Below are 20,895 nucleotides of genomic sequence, written 5' to 3' on the forward strand. Positions count from 1 at the left end.
GCAAAAACTTGGCTATACATCTAGAATAATTCGGCAAATACGTGGTTAAAAATCTAGATTAATTCTCCAAATATGTGATATAAATCTAAATAAATTCACCAAGTATGTGGTTATAAATTTAGATTAATTCACCAAATATGTGGTTCTAAATATAGATTTATTCGCCAAATACGTGGTTATAAATATCAATTAATTCACAAAATATGTGGTTATAAATCAAGATTAGTTCGCTAAATACGTTTCTCTTAATTTAGATTAATTCGCCAAATACGTTTCTCTAAATCAAGATTAATTCGCAAAATAAGTGGCTATAAATCTATATTAATTCGCCAAATATGTGGTTCTAAATCTAGATTTATTCGACAAATATGTGGTTCTAATTCTGGATTAATTCGACAAATATGTGGTTATAAATTTAGAATAATTCACCAAATATGTTGTTATAAATCTAGATTAATTCGCCAAATATGTGGCTATAAATCTAGATTAATTCGCCAAATACGTGGTTATAAATATCAATTAATTCATAAAATATGTGGTTATGAATCTAGATTAGTTCGCTAAATACGTTTCTCTAAATCTAGATTAATTCGCCAAATACGTGGCTATAAATCTATATTAATTCGCCAAATACGTGGCTATACATCTAGAATAATTCGTCAAATACGTGGTTATAAATCTAGATTAATTCGCCAAATATGTGGTTATAAATCTAGATTAATTCGCCAAATATGTGGTTATAAATCTAGATTAATTCGCCAAATATGTGGTTATAAATCTAGATTAATTCGCCGAATATGTGGTTGTAAATCTAGATTAATTCGCCAAATATGTGGTTTTAAATCTAGATTAATTCGCCAAATATGTGTTTATATTATTAATAATAATAACATAATATATCCCCAATATTTTGGGATTAGAATAAAAGTATGTCTTACAAAATTTTGGCTAATGCATATTCCTATAAAAATATTTTTTAAGAATCTTACCTGATGATTTAGGTATTCCGTGGAGCACTGCTCAATAGAATCTACCATTCGCCCTTCAAAACACCCGTTTATATATGCGAGAGCTTTGAATAACCTTAAAATTTGTTCCTCAAGGAAAAGGTCAGGAGAAAGTGCAACACCCGTCATCTTTTCTCGTAAAATTTCAATCGAAACGGCTTACGTCTGCACCCAAATTCCATAGAAACCAAAACAAAACCGTAAACGTAAACAGAAAAATAACTGAGCATCAATTGTTAATCTTCTAAAACTATGAAGTAAATGAAAATTTGTCTGGCTTTGTATGGTCTGTTGCCCTTTGTTTAAGCGCTTAAGAAGGTACATTTCCTTTATGTGTTTGATGCAAGTTCTAGGTAAACGGAGTCAAGGTTGATGTGTTACTAAACATTCTAGGATATAGTAGATTCATTTTAATAAAAAGAATATTTATCGAATGCATTTTTGGAAAAAGATGGTAAAAATAGTTTAAATTTACCTTTGGTGAAATTTACGACAAACGTTTAACACGGATGATTTGGTTATAAAGATTCCAATCTTGACACCCCGATTTTTGGATAGTGTGGCTCCAACAGCTATTATATTTTGGGATGTCTAATTTGGGTTGTGATGTACTTCTTGGGATTAGTAACTACACTATGAAAATCTTTACTAAAGATTCCATCTTGGTGCTCTGAAAAAACCTAATTTTCTGAAACTCGAAGGTGGAGTGGTTAGCACTTTCGCCTCTCAGCAAGAGAAGCCCGGTTCGATCTCAGCTTGTGGCACTAGGTAAAAACTCTAAGCAACTACTTCTTGTGAGGTGATTCTTCTACAGTTTTCCTTTTTCATAAAAGCTGGTTGAGCTAACACCCTCCTACGCTTTGTTACCTGGCACCTGAATTAATAGAGTTAAAAGAAGCTAGCTAACTAAGGAGGTGCCTTGGGTGCTTAACTAATAATAATATTAAATTGGGCTAGAACAACGTGAATAGAAAACTAATTCCATAAGACTAAGTTATTGCACTTGGCGGAAGGTCTATATATAAACAGAATTCTTTGTTCTAATAGACGCTTCAATAAAACTATTTTTTTCCCTTTCCCAAAAATTCGCCCTTTTAAAAAATTGTCCTATCCCAGGTACGAAATGATACGCAGTTCCACTAGAGGAGTTAACATTTCCAGACGCTTAGGTCATAAGGTCATTAGCGGGAGTTCGTAGCTCAGTGGTGTAAAAAGTCACTTCTATTCAAATATTAATTTATAAAGCGATGAAAACCGAAGTATCATCACCAGATCATCGACGAAAACCGAAAATACGAATCAGAAAACAATCGCAGGGTCACTTATAAAATTTTAAAACAGTGTATTGTGACGTTCGGGAAACATGACACAGAAAACCAAGAGCAAAACACGACCAGAGAGCGAAAATTAGAAAAAACTTTTTAAGTTGAGGTATTTTTTTTATTCGAAAGTCGCTAACAAAATAAAGGTAAAATTGTTTTTGTGAAAACCTCTTTTACTTCACTTCTACGGATTTGTACATTTTACATTCTTTCTTATGCATATCAGAGATACGAGTGGCATAATTATTTATATAACATATTTGGCATATTAGTTTTGAGTAGTTAGTAGTTAGTGGTAATGTCTTCACCATTCTTCATGTCCTAATAACGAATGTTCTCCAAAACTGTCGTGACCAGCCAATGAGAAGTGATGTCCGTCATCGAAATGATGTCCGCCATGATGATGATCGTCTTCAATTTTGATTACTTTCACGATTTTTTTACTTGCCTTTTTCTTTGGAGACCTGCATATGTTAAATCTCAATTATTAAATTACTTAAATTGAAATAATTTTCGAAAAGAAAAGGTTGAAGTATGTTTCTTGTTGGGCAATTACCTAAAGCCAGAACGGGTTTAATGGGGGATACGTAGAAAAACTTGTAGAGGTTAACGGTTAATAGTTAGTTGGCTCGCGTGGCTTGCCACCACCCTCCTACGCATTGTAACCCGGCCACCTGAATTAATGGCTTTAAAAGTCACTTGATGACTTAGGCCTAAGGTGATCCCTTGGGTATTAGTCTAGCTGACTTAAGATGTGATCTAATAAGGGATTTTGTAATTTTGAAATTTCAATAGACGTTTCAATAAATGCCACCCTCCTTTTATTTCCTCCCCTAAGCGCATGCGTGAATCACTGAATAGAATAGTAACGTGTTTAGGTTAGTTTCATTTGTATGAGGCTAAAGTTGATACAGCGCGCGCACAGTTATTATAATTCAGGAGAAGCGTGCGAAATTGAACGAGTAGTGTGCTTTAAAATATATCGCTTTTGCAAGTATGTCCTGGCTCTCTGTATTATTACTTTTAAGCAAACCCTGAACCGGCTTTATTGAAGCATCAATTGCGAATTAAAAAAAGAAGTTACCTCTAAAGAATTCTACACGTGAATATTTTTATATCATCACAAGTTTTTTGTTTTACCCTTTTCCAGATTAACAACATTTTTCAAAAGGTGAAATCTCAAACAACTCAATGTCAGATATTCCAATCCATATAACTTAAACTTAAATTTTGTAGAAATGTTCTAACTTACCCAACGTAGACGGGAATCGGAATGGGTTGATGATGATGTCTGCCACCTTGGGCTTTCAGAATCAGTGCCAAGGCTGCCAGCTTTTCTATATGACTAGCATTCGCATTTTCCAGCAAAAGGCCCATTGATACCAGAAGTACCGTCAGGGTAAATATAAGAACTTTTGTGCTAGGCATCTACAAAGAAATAGACGTTGAGAGTTAGAGTTTCTGTAAGTATTTAGTTCCTATTGATTAATGAAAACCATGCTTATGTAAATCCGGATTTAACTTTTTTGGGATCGAACTTTCGGTTCTCTAGTTTTATCTCGTGCTATTTTGTTGTTAAGATTTTAAATATAATGTCTATGGGAGGAAATTCGTGGATTTTGGGAATTTTTTTAAAGATTTTACTGCATTAATCTGATTCCTTCAATCTCTAAAACTGAAAGCATTTGTAAAATAAATAGAAATATATTTAGTGCTGTAAAATCTAATCGAAACATATTTTTTGCTGTAAAATTTAATCGAAACATATTTCGTGGTGTAAAAATTAATCGAAACGTATTTGGTGCTGTAAAACCTAATCGAAACATACTTGAAAAAGCTAAACTAAGTTTACCAACATCGAATAATAAATCCAACAGAAACAAAATTTGCCGAATAAACAATTAAAATCACTACAAGGTAAACTAGAATATTAGACGAAACTAATTTACTTTAATCTCAACTACCGAATAATGAATCAAATAGAAACCAAATTTGTTGAATAGAGTTACTAAAATATTTGGACCTGTAAAAGTTTCAAATATATTCACCAATACCGAACAATAAATCTAATAGAAACAAAGTTTATGGAATAAAGAACCAGAATGCGAATAAAACATATCTTACCTTTGTTGTTGAGGAACTGACAACTTGAACGTGTGAAGCAAAAAAAGGAAATGTAATTTCTAATCGGAAGCTTCATTTATATATATTAGCCTGCGAAATATTTCTCGGAATTCACAATTAATTTTCTGGATTTAAACTATGCGTTGCGGTTGGAAACTTCCTCGACGGTTAAGTGGCAGCAGGAAGTTTCCGATCGGCCCGTTGCGCGTCTTTATCTCTGCCACTCTTTGCGTGAACGAGCAATTCCCAAAAGAACTGGGTTTTTTCACCGGAAATAAAAAATAATATGGAGAAGAATGAAAGTAATAACTTCCATACGCCTACCTATTGTTCATAATCACATTCTTAGCCACCGAAATTTAAGAAATGACATACTTTTATTTCTACGTAATAACAGCGAATTCGTACTTGCTAGCAAGTTTCTCTGAGGGCAAAAGTCAAGCCAGTTGTTTGGTTTAAATCTAGAATAGAACGGTAATCTACACAATATAAAAGTTATAAAATATTCATTGAATCTCATGTAAAAATACATTCAGAAGTCATACATTTCTACATCCTTAACATTTGGTTTCCGGTAACGTTTCTGCGAAATATTTCTTAGAATGGTCTTATAAATGTATGTAAATAATTAATTTATCCTACGGAGAAAGGTTTCTTTACACCAGAAGTGTTTCGTTACATCTGAAGTGTTTCGTAACACCTGAAGTGTATCACTTACTAGATAAGTACATATTCATTTTGCCCATAAATGTGAATCGTGTTACTAAGTTGATTGATTGATAGTATAGAGAAATTGATATATCTCAAAGGGATAAATTATACAGTGTGCTTCAAATTACTAGTTCAAAAATGTTTTTTTCTCGAAAAAGTTTAGATGAGTTTGCAAGTTATCTCCTCACTGGTAAAGGGCAGTGGTGGCGATCCCGTGGGGGCTCTGGGCTAAGAATTAAGTTGCGATATTAATGAAACATGTTAAATGAAAGATGAATTACAATTAAATAACGACCAATTTAATTTATTTTTATTTATTTATTTTTGCTCAAAATAGCGACAAATTTAATTTATTTTTATTTATTTATTTTTGCTCAAAATAGCGACAAATTTAATTTATTTTTAATTATTTATTTTTGCTCAAAATAGCGACAAATTTAATTTCTTTTTATTTATTTATTTTTGCTCAAAATAGCGGCAAATTTAATTTATTTTTAATTATTTATTTTTGCTCAAAATAGCGACAAATTTAATTTATTTTTATTTATTTATTTTTGCTCAAAATAGCGACAAATTTAATTTATTTTTATTTATTTATTTTTGCTCAAAATAGCGACAAATTTAATTTATTTTTATTTATTTATTTTTGCTCAAAATAGCGGCAAATTTAATTTATTTTTAATTATTTATTTTTGCTCAAAATAGCGACAAATTTAATTTATTTTTATTTATTTATTTTTGCTCAAAATAACGACAATTTTTATTATTAATTTATTGTTGCTCAAAATAAACACAAATTTAATTTATTTATTTATATTTATTTATTTTTGCTCAAAATAACGACAAATTTAATTTATTATTTGGGAAAAAATAATTTGCCTTCCGAGTAATTTAATTCATAAATTCATGTTCATTTATTATTCACATTCATATTTGTATTCATTCACGTTCACATTATTTTATTTTTGTTTATTTAATTTTATATATTATAAGAAATTAGTTTATTTTCTGTTCAATTCAAAGAAATTTTTTTTTCCAAGTTAAACAATATCGTCCTAAATGTAAGGGGGAGTTAAAGAAATCTTGTGTTTTCGTTTATATAAATTATTTCCCACACCCACGTGGGGGGGGGGGGGGGGGAGCCAATCGTGCAGCGCGAAACATCTTTCCTGCTTTCCTCCTGAACCCACAAATAAAGAAGACAACTGGTAACATTTGACGCTCTCTCTCCTCGCGCTGCGCTGCCTCGTCTGACCATGGACAAATTACTGAAGGACACTTCTCTGGCTGCCTTCTACCACGCTATCCCCAAAGTTCGACTTCTGTATCGAGGCAGATTTATCTCACTGAGGGGAAGACACGTGTTCGGGGGGTAAAAACGGACTTTTTAGGGGCAAGCGAAGGGATCACTCTCGAAACACTGTTGCCCTCTATTGGTGAATTTCGGAACTATTATAAATAAAATACGGTCTGATCTCGAGAGAAATATTCAAACATTGTACTTTACGTTTTTAATAACGGTATAAAGTGTTTTTACCTCTCCGAGGGTACTATGTAACCTAGGAGGGGTTAAACAAGCACCGTGTCTGTGAGGGTGTGTATGGGTGTGTGTGTGTGTGTGTCTGTCCTGCGAACGCGTTCGCAATTTTAATACAAAGCGTAATCACTGCGTACGCAGTTTCTTTGAAATGAAATTGTGGCAAAACTGCCGTGACGGTGAGCGTCAACGGATAATATTTGCGTTTGAGGTGTTTTGGTATTTTGTTCGTCAACGTTCACTGTCGCGACAGTTGTGACTTAATAGTCATTTTCGTTATGTTGCTGTTGTAATGTTAATGTATGTTGTGCATTTGTGGCGTGTTGTGTTTTTGTAATGTTTGTGACTTTTCGGACGGACCGTATGCTTAGGGTTACGATAAACGTCTCAACGTCCACAAGGTGGGGTGCCCAAATGTTTACGGATTACGTCCTATTAACATTTAGCGATCGCATCGGACGGGTTTTGAACCCGGACCCTTCTGCATAGCAGATGAGTGCTCTACCAACGAGCAACCGATGCTTGTTATACGCACTGTTTTTAGAAAACTGCCTTGACAAAAGTCCTATTCATATAAATTATGTAAAATAAACTGTTTTAAATCGTGGGCGGGGTTCGAACCCGAGCCCTCCTGCATGACAGGCGAGTGTTCTACCACAGAACCACCGATACATGCTACGGTTTAAAGAAAATTATAAGCTCAGCTTAAGCGGAAGCGTTTATTGCAAATTAACAGAGTATTAAATTTCGGTTTTTAAAATAGAACGAAATTTTGTGTTCCATTTAAATTATTGCAACGAAGATATTCTAATGTAACGTCTTCTCTGTTGATTAAAAAGAGTGCGCCGCCCAGATTTCGAACCCGAGTCTTTCTATGTGACAGGCGAATGTTCAACCACAGAACCACCGATGCATATAACGTTTCTTAGAAAATTATAAACTCATATTAATGGTTTTTAAAGTCTAAATTTTTTAAGTATGAAATTTTAAAGGTCAAATCTTGTTTTAGCGCAGTCAGCAGAGATAAGAGGGTTAAAGGTTGATCCACTTTGTTATTTTTTTGTTATTTATTTAAGGGTTTTCTAATCGTCTTAAATATAGTTGCAATACAGCGAAGGCGTTCATTTAACGTTTATTGATATTCGAGGTTGCGTTTAGTCAAGTGGCTCTTTGTGCTTTGTTGATGGTAAGGTTTTTGCTTCTTGTTAATACATTTGGAGTGGATATTTAGATATCTACGATTCCTAATACAGTCATTGGTTTCCTGGGTTTGCGAGTCAATATATGATATTGGAAATTGGACGGCATTGGTCTTTTTCATGCGGTATGTGTCACAACGTCAACTGGAAGTCTACGAGTCGTCCACTACGAGATGTCGAAAATGGCTGTTCTACGGTATCTTCATCAAGGGCAAGTGTTGAAATAAAATGAGCGTTAAAGGTGTGGCTATAGTATTTCGTAAGTGAGAAAAATACAAATACCCTCTGTAGATATTTCTTTCATTAAAATTGACTTCGTATTATATTCAACTGATAAACTTTTACTGTAAAAAGGGTTTAATTCAATTGTGAGGAAAGGTATATTTTGGCTTGCCAACTTATTTCAATTACTAACCGCTTGTTAAATCGCCATAGACCTTTAAAAACTCGCACGCCGGCTAGTTTTAAATACACGGGGCGATTCGGTGATCACGTGACGTTTTATTTGCCCCTGAAGTCGAAGCCAGCGCGCTCTTCTGAGAGATTCGCGAATTAACTCCATCTCTAGTTGCTCCGGAACGTAAGCGGGAAATGAAAAGCGGTCCGCGAAGTGTCCTTCAATTATTCGTCCATGGTCTGACTCAGCGCGTTTGCCCCTGTGAGTATTCCGAATCGCTCCAGCACACAATACACGCGAGCATTGCGGACAAGCCTACGCCTGGTCCAAGGGGCCGCGCGCAGCATCCAGTATATTTATATAAATCATACTTATTCAGAATTGATTTGCGATTTAACCACCTGGTATTGAGATTTCGTAGTAGTATTAATTTTAGGGAGCTGTTGGCTCGCGTGGCATAAAAGGCTTCAACCACCCTCCTACGCAGTATAACCCGAAAGCCCGAATTATTGGCATTAGAAGCCGCTCGATGAATTGGGCCTAAATCGGTGTGTCTGGTATTAGATTACCTGATTATTATTAGTATTAAGCTAACATAGCCGGTAGAGGGTGCCACTTCATTATATTGGTGTTCTTTTTCGTATCTTTTAAGGTGCAACTTCATCATATTTGTGTTCGTATTCCTTTCCTTAAAGGGAATATAACCTCAGCTATTTGGTGTGGAACACCAACGTTTGCAGCTCTGGCCGCTTTTGCCTTTGTCTTTAAAAATGTTTGGCGCCACTGTACAGGGGAATTTTAAGAATTGGAGGGGTCTTCCATAAATATTGCTTTGCAAGTTATATTCCCTTTAAAGTAAATATGTAAATATTACTTTAATCTGATCATTATTGAATTTGGGCCAAAATGTGGGCGTTTTGGAACCAAGTGCCACAGAACTTAAATCAAATTTGACTAATATTCCGAGAGGGATAAAGAGCAAATATTTACACATAACACATAGTTTTATTATTGATATACCCTGTATAGCCAAAGAATGGGCGATTTTGAACTCAACATTATCTAAATTGCCCGCCTTAACATTTTGTTATTGGAAACTCAGTATAATGGAGAGTCAAAACACGTAAAAATATTTGCATACCAAGTCAAAATCAGTTATTTAAATCATTGTGGAGACCAAGGTAGATTTTGTTCCCGACTGCAAACGTATTTATTCATAGCATTTCAAAACTATAGTGCATCGAAACTACTTTATTGAAAAGTTAAATTAAGCTCTTATCACCTGCGATAATTATTATTACCCTTTCCATAAAACACTTGTTAAATTTAACGCTTATAGTTAGTGTTGGGAGCTGTTAGCTTGCGGGGTATGAAGGGCTTGCCACCAGTCCACCACCCTCCTACGCAGTATTACTTGACTAAATGAATTAATCGCATTAAAAGTGTTAGATGACTTGGCCCTAAGCTGCTTTATATAAGATATTTGGAACTGTGCCTGAAACAATGTTTTAAATAAGTTTTATTTATCCTAGAACGGAAAATATTTTGTAAATTTTGTGAATTGTTTAAACTTTGTGATGCAATAAATTTTTTAATGCATTGCATTGTAATAATGCTAAAACCAAAGAACAGACACTCATTTTAAACATGTTCTTAAAAGTTTCTGCAAAAACAAATTATTACGGGTAGTACCAACTTGTTTTTCCATTACCTCATAGCATAGTAAAACATTTTCTATCAAACCAAGGTTGTATAAACGTATTTGAGTATGTATGTTCGTATGAAGCGTTCTCTCTACCACCTACCGGTGAAAAAATGGATTTTCTATAACCGTGAAACTGTTTTTAATTTCTTTGAGATTTTAATTATTTTTAGTTCCTTATTGAAAACATATCTTCTGAAAAAATTTAAATCTTCATTACACCCTTTTTTTTATAAAAATGGGCAGGTACAGCAACTTGAAACACGCTGGTTACACAAGCAGGAAATACATGCTAATATATTTGGAATAAGGAATTTTACCAAGAAAACCGCTGTTGAGAAAAACGAGACCATAAGGAAACCGTTTTATTATTTTTTGAATCATTGTAAAAACTGTTTAACTGATGCTTTAACGGAATATTAATCTTCTATTATTTTTTGCATTATTGTAAAAATGTTTATCTGACGCTATAACGAAATATTAATCATTTAAATTTATAAACTATTTATCAAGTGTGCTTATTATAAATATATGTTAAAAATACGCGTGTAAATATTAAAAAGTTTAGTTTTATGAATCTACTTGAACATTTAGTATGTTAAATTTATAATTACCATTTAATTTTGGAGATTATTTGGTTGCAGATAATTGTTGCTGAGACCTTAAAAAGATAAATTATTTTTTAGAATTATCGCGACAGCTTTCTAATTTAATTAAAGCAAGTGTCGGCTCGACGTCAAGTAGCTCTTTTTTCAACAGATGTCGCTATCGTCCCAATCAAAACAAGTTAGTTAAGCTGCATTTTTACACAAAAGGCGGGTACTTATAGGTACCCCCCCTCGCGTTGATTGGATCATTTGTAAATTGGTCAATGACATAAATTACAGTCATTTTAAACAATATTTTTACACGGGATATATAGTTTAGGTTCAAGTCCACTAAATAGAGTTTAAGTTGTCTAAATATACTACTCTACAAAGGCTCTCTGACGACGTTATCATTTGGTTATTTTAAAGTTTAGCTTTCTTTGCCATGAATAGATGGCACCACGCTCTCCACTAAAGTCGCTTTTTTCGAAGAATTGGAAAGATTCATGGCCATCTCTAATAACAGGGGCCTGTTCATAATACAGGTGGCCATGATAGAGCCGACGGTTTCTTTAATACGATTAATATATCTTGATTTTCTGATTAAACGGTTTTTACTTAATTTTAACTAGTCATTAAAACAAAAACTTATAAATTTAGAGCAATTATAATAGTAATAGTAATAATAATAATAATCAGCTAGGCTAATACCCAAAAGACCACTTAGGCTCAAGTCATATATCGACTTTTGATGCCCTTAATTCAGGTGGCCCGGTTACAATGCGTAGGAGGTTGATATTAAATAATAATTATCTGTTTAATGGAGCAGAATCCCTTAAAATATACCATAAAAGGAGATCACATGGAAAATAACGTATAAAAACATAAAATACATCAAATTAAATTTGAAATTTCTTGATTGTTTTACGAAACAATTCTGGAGCATTTTTACAGGAAATCGTTCATCTCGGTGCACGGACAATTAAACCTTAACACTGTAGTTGGTTTTGACTTAGATGCCACTTGCTACATGCGTTAAACTAACTTTGTGAAAGTTTAGGGAAAACCATTTATTATCTTACCTAAATAATAATGCAATGTTATAAATGTACAATATAAACAATTTTCGTTTGACAAATTTGCTTCTGAGAAAATTATTGAATTAGCTTTGAAATATCCTTATACTGACCAGTGAATTTTAGATAAAAAAATGTACCAATATTATTCCCGTGAGTTAAATAGTAAATTTAGAATATCCATGACAGCGTATCTTTTTGGGTTTTTGTTATAATAGTCGGAAATAAAGAGATCGAAATTTGGAAAATATCACGATGAAAAATATAAAAAAGACGGAAATTTGGATTTTTAAAAGCTTCGCCAGTTCAATGAATAAAAATATTAAGCTGTCTAGGAAGCGTAGAATTCCGTCAAACTCAAATTACCCCCTTATTCATCTGGACATTTCCTCGAGCGACCAATTGCTTAGCTACAGATTTGCATACGACACGAACACCTGTTAATGTTTCGAAAAAATAATAAACAAATCAAAAAAATAGGGCGGATTTACTTGGTCATGAGATTAGTAATTATGGATAATAAAAGGAACACTACTGTTTGCGAAGAACGATTCATTTTTTTATCTTCCCAAAATATATATATACCTTCGAAACTGTCGTTTTCACACAAATCCTTTACTTTCTTCGATCTCGTAAGACTAAAACTCAGTTCCAGATTTTTCGTGTGAAACTATATTTTCATTTCGGTTTTTGACAGGGATTACTTTCTTAAAGCAATATGAATTGTCGTGAGTTGCTTTGTTTCATGCTGGTTGTTGTGCCGTTTCTGTGCAATGCTGGAGCGCAGGTTTTAGAGAAGCAAGAATTGGCTGCACGGATGCAAATCCAAGAAGGAAATACGGAACCCGGAGACCCTTACATCGCTCAAGAGGGACATCATGGAACCCCAATTTACATCATTCAGTAAGTTCAAACATTATTTAATTTAGTTTTCAAAAGGTTCAAATTAGTTTAAAAAAATAATTAAATAAAGGATTGCCAATTGAAAACTTCCCATACAAATAAATATGCTGTGCTGGAAAAGTAACCCCAGCGTTATTGATAGCATAAACTAATTGGGTTCCAGTTGCAATTGGTATTCAATCTTTAAGGAAACTCAGACTTTCAATATATATTCTCGAGAACTTTCCAATCACTAATTAAAGGAATACAGTAGGTTTCGCTGATTATAAAGATTATACATTTAGAAACTACTGTAGTTAGGAAATAGCTGAAAATAAAACCAGAAGTTAGTAGCAAGCGCTCTCAGAGAAAAGTTTCTAAGTGTGCTGTTTACAAAAATTTTATACCATGTTTTGCGCTAGTATGAAATAATGTGAAAAAATAATGCAGAAAACTCGAGGGGTCGAACACTTGCCATTATTTTGTACGGGATTTCGGGATTTCGTTGAGATTTTGGCGATTTTATCATTATTTTTGAAGTGATTTTGGGATTTCAATGTTAATTTACCATAGAAGGAGAGTTAAAAGATTTTGCAATTTTAGGCAAAGCGTACGGGATTTTGGTAAATGTCCGACCCCTTGCGATAACTATTCCCATTGAACGGTTTAATAGGAAAATACCAAATATCGACGCACTATTTTTCAACATTTTTCGGTGTTCTAACTAACAGCTCGTTTAAACGATGTTACATTAATCAAATTTGTTATTTTAACTGTCCGACGAATCGAAATTTTAATTCCCCAGTAACTAAGTCTTATTTATGGTTCCTACTAAGCGGTTTATAATGATTAATTATATTTTTAGTGGAGGAGGAGGTAAAAAGAAAAAGTCCATTAAGCAAAGCGTAGAAATCATCATGATCGGAGGTGGCGGAAAAGGTCACGGTGGAGGTCATTCTTACGTGAAAGTTCCCATCAGTATCCACGGAGTTAACAAAGGCGGCGGACACGGGTATGGCTTCGGTGGCAAAGGACATGGTCACGGAACGGGACACGGAGGACACGGTCACGGCCACGGAGGAATGGCCCATGGCTATGGCGGACACGGACACGGCCATGGTGGACACGCCGAATCTAGTCATCATTCGGATTTCCACTTTTCTGGAGGAGGCGGACACGATTTCGGAGGTCATGACTTCGGTGGCGGACACGGAATGGATTTGGGGAGCCATGGTATTCATATTGGTGGTGGTCATGGTGGTCACGGTGGATGGTAATAATTAACCCAGGGCGATTCATCTGTCATTGCCATGCATTTATGTATCGGAAAGAAATATTCCATATATGTATGAAATACTCATAAATATTGTAAATAGATGTAAATTGTGTGTTTCAATAAAATTAGGCCAAAATATGATGGTTAAAACACATTTTACGATTCCATTGGTTTTATAATGTACATTAAGCATCCCTGAGAGTAGCATAGCTAGGATATTCTTTTAAGAAAGTGGCGGCTTGACGTGAAGTACCTCTTTTTTCAATAGATGTCACTAGCGTCGAAATCAGAAAGACGGTACTTAAAGGTACTGCCTTTTTGATTTGATCGTTTGTCAATTTGACAATGACAAAATTATATAATTTAAGTTAAAGTTCACTAAATAGAGTATAAGTTGTCTAACTAAACTACTCTACAATGACTCTGACGACGTTATCATTTGGCAATTTTCAATTTTAGCTTCCTTTGCAATAAAAAGATGTCATCACGGTCGCCACTAAAGTAGCGTTTTTCGAAGAATCGGATAGATTCATGGCCTTCTCCAATAACAGGGGCCTTTTTATAATACAGGTGGCAATGATAGAGCCCACAGTTGCTTTAAAATAATACACAAAACATAGTTGGTACATTATGAGGGTTAGGTGTACCCAAAGCTTGTGCAATGGTAGAGCTGCCACTTGCTTTAAACACTAACAAATTGTAAGTATAGCGAAAAATTACTAGAAGGTAAAGAATTGAACGCGAGCAATATATGAAACTGACACACTTATTCGAAATATAGTAATGCTAAATGCAATATGCAAAATGGTATTTTGCATTTTGAGTTAGAAAAAGTATTTTGCATTTTACATTTTACATTTTGTGGGTTTGATATGTGGAAATACATTTTCAAAAAGGTATCATCGCAACTAGTCTTGGAAAAAGGATTTTTTTAAAACTAGCCCTTAGGATTAGTGGCCCTATTGTCTACAAAAATAACCTGGTCCTTAGGATTAGTGACCCTATTGTCTACAAAAATATCCTGGTCCTTAGGATTAGTGACCCCTATTGTATACAAAAATAAACTGGTCCTTAGGATTAGTGACCCTATTGTCTACAAAAATATCCTGGTCCTTAGGATTAGTGACCCTATTGTCTACAAAAATAAACTGGTCCTTAGGATTAGTGACCCTATTGTCTACAAAAATAAACTGGCCTTTAGGATTAGTGACCCTATTGTCTACAAAAATAAACTGGCCTTTAGGATTAGTGACCCCTATTGTCTACAAAAATAAACTGGTCCTTAGGATTAGTGACCCTATTGTCTACAAAAATAAACTGGCCTTTAGGATTAGTGACCCCTATTGTCTACAAAAATAAACTGGCCTTTAGGATTAGTGACCCCTATTGTCTACAAAAATAAACTGGCCTTTAGGATTAGTGACCCCTATTGTCTACAAAAATAAACTGGCCTTTAGGATTAGTGACCCCTATTGTCTACAAAAATAAACTGGCCTTTAGGATTAGTGACCCCTATTGTCTACAAAAATAAACTGGCCTTTAGGATTAGTGACCCCTATTGTCTACAAAAATAAACTGGCCTTTAGGATTAGTGACCCCTATTGTCTACAAAAATAAACTGGCCTTTAGGATTAGTGACCCCTATTGTCTACAAAAATAAACTGGCCTTTAGGATTAGTGACCCTATTGTCTACAAAAATAAACTGGCCTTTAGGATTAGTGACCCCTATTGTCTACAAAAATAAACTGGCCTTTAGGATTAGTGACCCCTATTGTCTACAAAAATAAACTGGCCTTTAGGATTAGTGACCCTATTGTCTACAAAAATAAACTGGCCTTTAGGATTAGTGACCCCTATTGTCTACAAAAATAAACTGGCCTTTAGGATTAGTGACCCCTATTGTCTACAAAAATAAACTGGCCTTTAGGATTAGTGACCCCTATTGTCTACAAAAATAAACTGGCCTTTAGGATTAGTGACCCCTATTGTCTACAAAAATAAACTGGTCCTTAGGATTAGTGACCCTATTGTCTACAAAAATATCCTGGTCCTTAGGATTAGTGACCCCTATTGTATACAAAAATAAACTGGTCCTTAGGATTAGTGACCCATATTGTCTACAAAAAATAAACTAGTCCTTAGGATTAGTGACCTTTGATTTTTTTATTGGTCCCATTGTAATTTTTTTTTAAGGAATGTGGATAGTTCTAGACTCTAGAAACAATACAAATGTTCAAATTGCCTTAACTAATGGTATCAGTCTCAGATATTTTTTTTCAACACGTCAATGTTTTGCCCGTGTTGCTCCCCGCCGAGTCGTCGACGTCCCCGTCATCGATTCACCGCCGCGACGTCAGTAACGCCGCGAATCGCGCCGCGTGCTGTTTTACGTCATTATTCATTGTATCTTAATACCACTACTCAAGGCTGCTGGTAACTTCGTAAGCCCTTCATCTTAGTCTAGACAAGGAGGATTAGAACTGGAGGGGACACTTAATGTAAAATTCCTATGGACTGGATTTTGGTACGGCGTGTGCTGCCATCTGTGTTTAAAAAGGAAAAACTTTTAATTCTGAAGATCGTCTGCTAGTTAATCTTACAAGACAGCTGTTACTAGAAAGGTGGGAAATATGAACAGGCAATTCAAAAGAAAGAAAGTTGCTGGAAATAGTATTTAATAATTATCATTTTGTTTATCACAATATAAAGTTTTAGATTTGAAAAATACTTTTTTGGTAACACATTGTAGAAGAATACATTAGTAATAAACTTTTTTAATTTCCCAAATTTATGTAGAAATATATTAATTTCTATTAATATATTAATTTCTATTAATATATTAATTTCTATTAATATATTAATTTCTATTAATATATTAATTTCTATTAATATATTAATTTCTATTAATATAATAATTTCTATTAATATAATAATTTCTATTAATATATTAATAGAAATTAATATATTAATAGAAATTAATATATTAATTTCTATTAATATATTAATTTCTATTAATATTATTACACCTGAAGTATAAATATTCACTCTATGAACGCAGGTAAAAATTTGCATATTGTTGTGTTAAATGTGACGAAATTTAGCCAACTTCTTCTCTATTGAGGTTTTTTTTTCAAAATTTTCAGAGTCCAAATCTTTAGTTGCCAGTTTTCGTTTTGCCGCTTCTCGTTTCAATACTTTTTCATCTTTCGCTTGTCGATTCATTATCTTCACAGAATGATTGATCCTCATTTTCAAATAATGTTTAAACACCATGGTTTTAATTCCGTTACATAGAGTAGGCATTGTCACATTTGAAATTTTTTTAAGCATTTCATAAACTATGTTCTTTTCAGAAAGCAATTTGGGAAACTGTTCATCGACAATTTGGCAAGTTGCAAAACAGCTTTGAAAAAAGCGTCACTCGGCAACTTTAAACTCCCAACATCACTGTTTTCTTCAGTTGTGTATGCTTTCAAAACAGTCAATGTTTCTCGTGTAACCGTTATATGTTTGTCTTCTTTGAGGAGTGCTTTTGAGCAAGATAACCGCTGATATATGTTATGACATTTGATCTTTTAGAGTCTTCAGGTTCAGGTATGTTGGTATCATCAAGCGTTTCATCTTCATTGTGGTAAATATCTTCAGATTGTATCGTCGTAACATCTGGTTCTAGGGTTGCAGCATTTCTATTTTGTCCAACCGAGTTAAAAATATTGGTAAGGTACTCGTCAGTCATAGAAGAAACATCAGTGCTACAGTTAGAAGATTCAGAAACTTTGAACAATGAAGAAGCCATAACGTTTCTTAATTGGAATCTAAATAACTGTGGTGTCGGATTGTCATTACATGCACCAATTCTTCTGACTGCAGCGTATGTGTTTTCCAAAACATCTTGACTAAGGCGGCCGGTTAGAAGATATTCTAATCCTTCATTTTCAAACAAATCTTTTGATAATTGTATTACGCACGCGATGGTGAGTTTGAAGCCATACAAAACAGGTGGTTGTTTCAATCGTTTTGTTTGAAATTCAACTGTGGAAAGCCAATCCAGCTTTTTTTCTAAGAAGGCAATATGGTCTGATCCTGGTTTTATCGCCCTGCGCAAAGGTTTGGTATCGTATAGACTCTTCGAATTCAGGCAATCAAACAAACTATCAAATTCCCTAACAAAATTACAAGTTTCAATAGCTTTGCCAGGTAGTTTATCTTTCGTAATGTAAAAGATAATCATCATAGCCACTGCATAGCTCAACACCTGTACTGCAAGTTTTACCCGCATTTTCGTGAAACCAGGTAATTCTAAATGTGTTCTATTCAATTTTGGAGCAATCCTAAGCTCTTCCTCAATGTCAGCTTTATAGGCTAGTTCAATGTGTTTCCAAGATGCAACGGAATGATCTTTTCCAAAAGTAACATCATATTTTTTAAAATTGTTCCTTATTCCCTTGATTTCATGTGATGGGTCATGCATAAAGAATACTTTTTCCCCCTTGACAAATATGTATGGCGTTTATATTGTTATATTCAATCGAGAAAACACGCTCTGATTACTGCTACCCTGATCACATACAACAACTTTTACGTTGAATCCGATGTCAATCAACTTTTCTAGGACTTTGAGAAGAATGTCGTGTAAAATGTCTTTGCGCATTGCATCTTTAACTAAATAGTATGCAAAAACTTGTTTCCATTTGGCAGCAACTCCCGACACCATAAAGACATTAGCGTGATTGGCTATTTCATAAGTACGGTGGGATCTAAGGTCAACAAAACCCTCGATGTAATCTTCATTATCGTTGTATTTCAATCCCGCCATCAAAGCGATCTCATCAGAGGTCAGAATCGCAAGTCTTTCTTTAGTTGACATACTATTTACTTTCTTTTCCAAAATTGAGCATAAATCTGGCATTATTCCAGGGTGACAGGGAATATTTTGCAGCCATCGACTAAGTGATCTCGATGAGGGCAAAGTCAACATTTGTGAAAGAAGTCTATACGCCTTAGGACCATGATAATGAAGTGCTAAACACAATTGTCTTTCACTATTTGTATATCTTCTTCCATTCTTCTCTTTTTGTCCGGATTCAATTTGCATTCGAATGAACTGTACACCCTTTTCTGGCAAATACTTCGAAATTTCTGCTAGCAGCAAATTTTTATCAATTTTCGGACTAAATCTGCGCGTTAATCCCCTTTTTTGCTATACTGCAGTCGTAACAATTTTTTCAACTTATAAACTCTATTAGTAGAGGTTTTAGCGAAAATGACAGAATTATCTTGAACATTTACTTGGATACCGATTTCTTTAAATTTAGTTTTGCAAGATTCATGTACTTTAACATTGTAGTTCGATAAATCTATAGACGCTTCTTTATGAATTAATTCGCTTTCTTCTTCTGATCTTGGTATTTCAATAGAGTTAGATGGTATTTCAATAGATTTTATTACTGTGTTACGAAGTAATTCGCTTTCTTCTATATTTTCTTTGGATCTTGGTATTTCAATAGAGTTTGAGGCTGAAAACAATTCTAATATTTTAAACACGTTTCCTAAGTCCTAGTTTTATTTCTAAAAAATGCAAAAGCCAACTCTTAAATTTTTTTCAGTATTTTTATGGTTGTTTCTTTGCCGAAAGTTATCAAAAAGCAAAATTTTGATATTGATTTCCCGCACTAGAGAGTACACGCCTGTTGTTTCGAGGAATTCTGTTGCGACCAACGCGGCTTCATTTCTCACAACTGATACCGATACATTAGTTTCATTTACCCGATCACTATCCACGTTAATGGCCTCCTCGATGATGATTGACCCTATTTAATTACAATTTGTCAGGATCTACATCATAATATACAGTTTTTGACTGTCTTTTGTTTATTTTGCACGCGCAAACCTGAACTGGTTGACTTGTAAGGAAGAGGCACGGCTATTTTGGTCAGTCGATGCCTCAAGGATGGATTTAGAAAGCTGGATAGTTCGAAATGTTCGCCACAAACCTTAAGATTTCTGTTACCTAATTCATTTTCTTTCCCATCTAAATCTTTTCTTCCACTTTGAGCTATCCACATTTTACACCTAAAAATAAGTTTTTATTACCAAGGCTTATAGTTCTAAAAAAAGATAATTGTTTACCTTGCACTATCCTTGGGATACGTAAAATATGAAATATTTTTCGTTTGCGCCTGTTTATTATCACAGTTTACAAATGAACAGACATTACCTCCATAATAATAATATTGGACGCTTTAAGCAATTAATTGACATTGTAGACCCTAAAGCTTTCTCAGACGCCGCCATGATTGTAAAAGAAAAATTTATAACGAAACCGATTGCGAAACCTCGTGAAATGGCGTAATTTTCCTTTTTATTTTCAGATAGCGCCACCGTCGCACAGTCGGCAAATAGAGGCCCTAATGTCCCCTCCAGTTCTAATCCTCCTTGGTCTAGACTCTCTAGAGTGACGTTTTAAAGAAAAAAGTAAGAGTAGAAATTGGAAGAAAGTATGAATTTTTAAACTGGTCCCGCCTCAATTCCCATAAAAAAAGTGAATTAGTTTTTAATAATTAATAATTAATTATTATTTAATAATTATTTATTAATTTTTTTTTAATTATTTACTAATTAATTGGAAATTATCAATAAAAATTAATAAATTGTGAATAATCAATAATTAATAATTAATTATGAATTACCAATAATTAATAATTAATAATGAATTACCAATAATTAATAATTAATTATGAATTACCAATAATTATTAATTAATTACTAATTACTTAACTATTAATTAATTACTAATTACTTAACTATTAATTAATTACTAATTAATTAATTAATAATCATCAATTATTATTAATTAATTATTAATTATCAATAATTTTTAATTAATTACCAATTAATTAATTAATTAATTATTAATTATCAACAATTAATTACTAATGAATCACTTATTCATTATTTATTAATTATTAATTACTAATATATTATTAACAATTAATTAAAAATTAATGATTAATTAAAAATAAATAAATAATTTATTAACAATTAATTAAAAATTAATGATTAATTAAAAATAAA

General features: G+C 33.5%; 1 protein-coding gene and 1 long non-coding RNA gene across 2 annotated transcripts; one reads left to right on the forward strand and one right to left on the reverse strand.

Annotated features, from left to right (window-relative positions):
• Positions 1–2,633: 2,633 nt before the first annotated feature.
• Positions 2,634–3,739, reverse strand: LOC149956073 (uncharacterized). The gene is made up of 2 exons (XR_016478620.1): positions 3,582–3,739; positions 2,634–2,793 (listed from the first exon to the last, which is right to left on the reverse strand). It is a non-coding gene; the product is annotated as an uncharacterized LOC149956073 (long non-coding RNA).
• Positions 3,740–12,380: 8,641 nt separating this feature from the next.
• On the forward strand, positions 12,381–13,829 carry LOC149956074 (uncharacterized). The gene is made up of 2 exons (XM_090166751.1): positions 12,381–12,565; positions 13,410–13,829. The coding sequence occupies exons 1-2, from the start codon at positions 12,381–12,383 to the stop codon at positions 13,819–13,821; spliced, it is 597 nt and encodes a 198-aa protein (XP_090022877.1). The 3' UTR covers positions 13,822–13,829.
• Positions 13,830–20,895: the final 7,066 nt, after the last annotated feature.

Source organism: Leiobunum rupestre, chromosome 2 (genome assembly GCF_980474605.1).
Source record: "Leiobunum rupestre chromosome 2, qqLeiRupe1.1.hap1, whole genome shotgun sequence".
Classification (NCBI taxonomy): domain Eukaryota; kingdom Metazoa; phylum Arthropoda; class Arachnida; order Opiliones; family Sclerosomatidae; genus Leiobunum; species Leiobunum rupestre.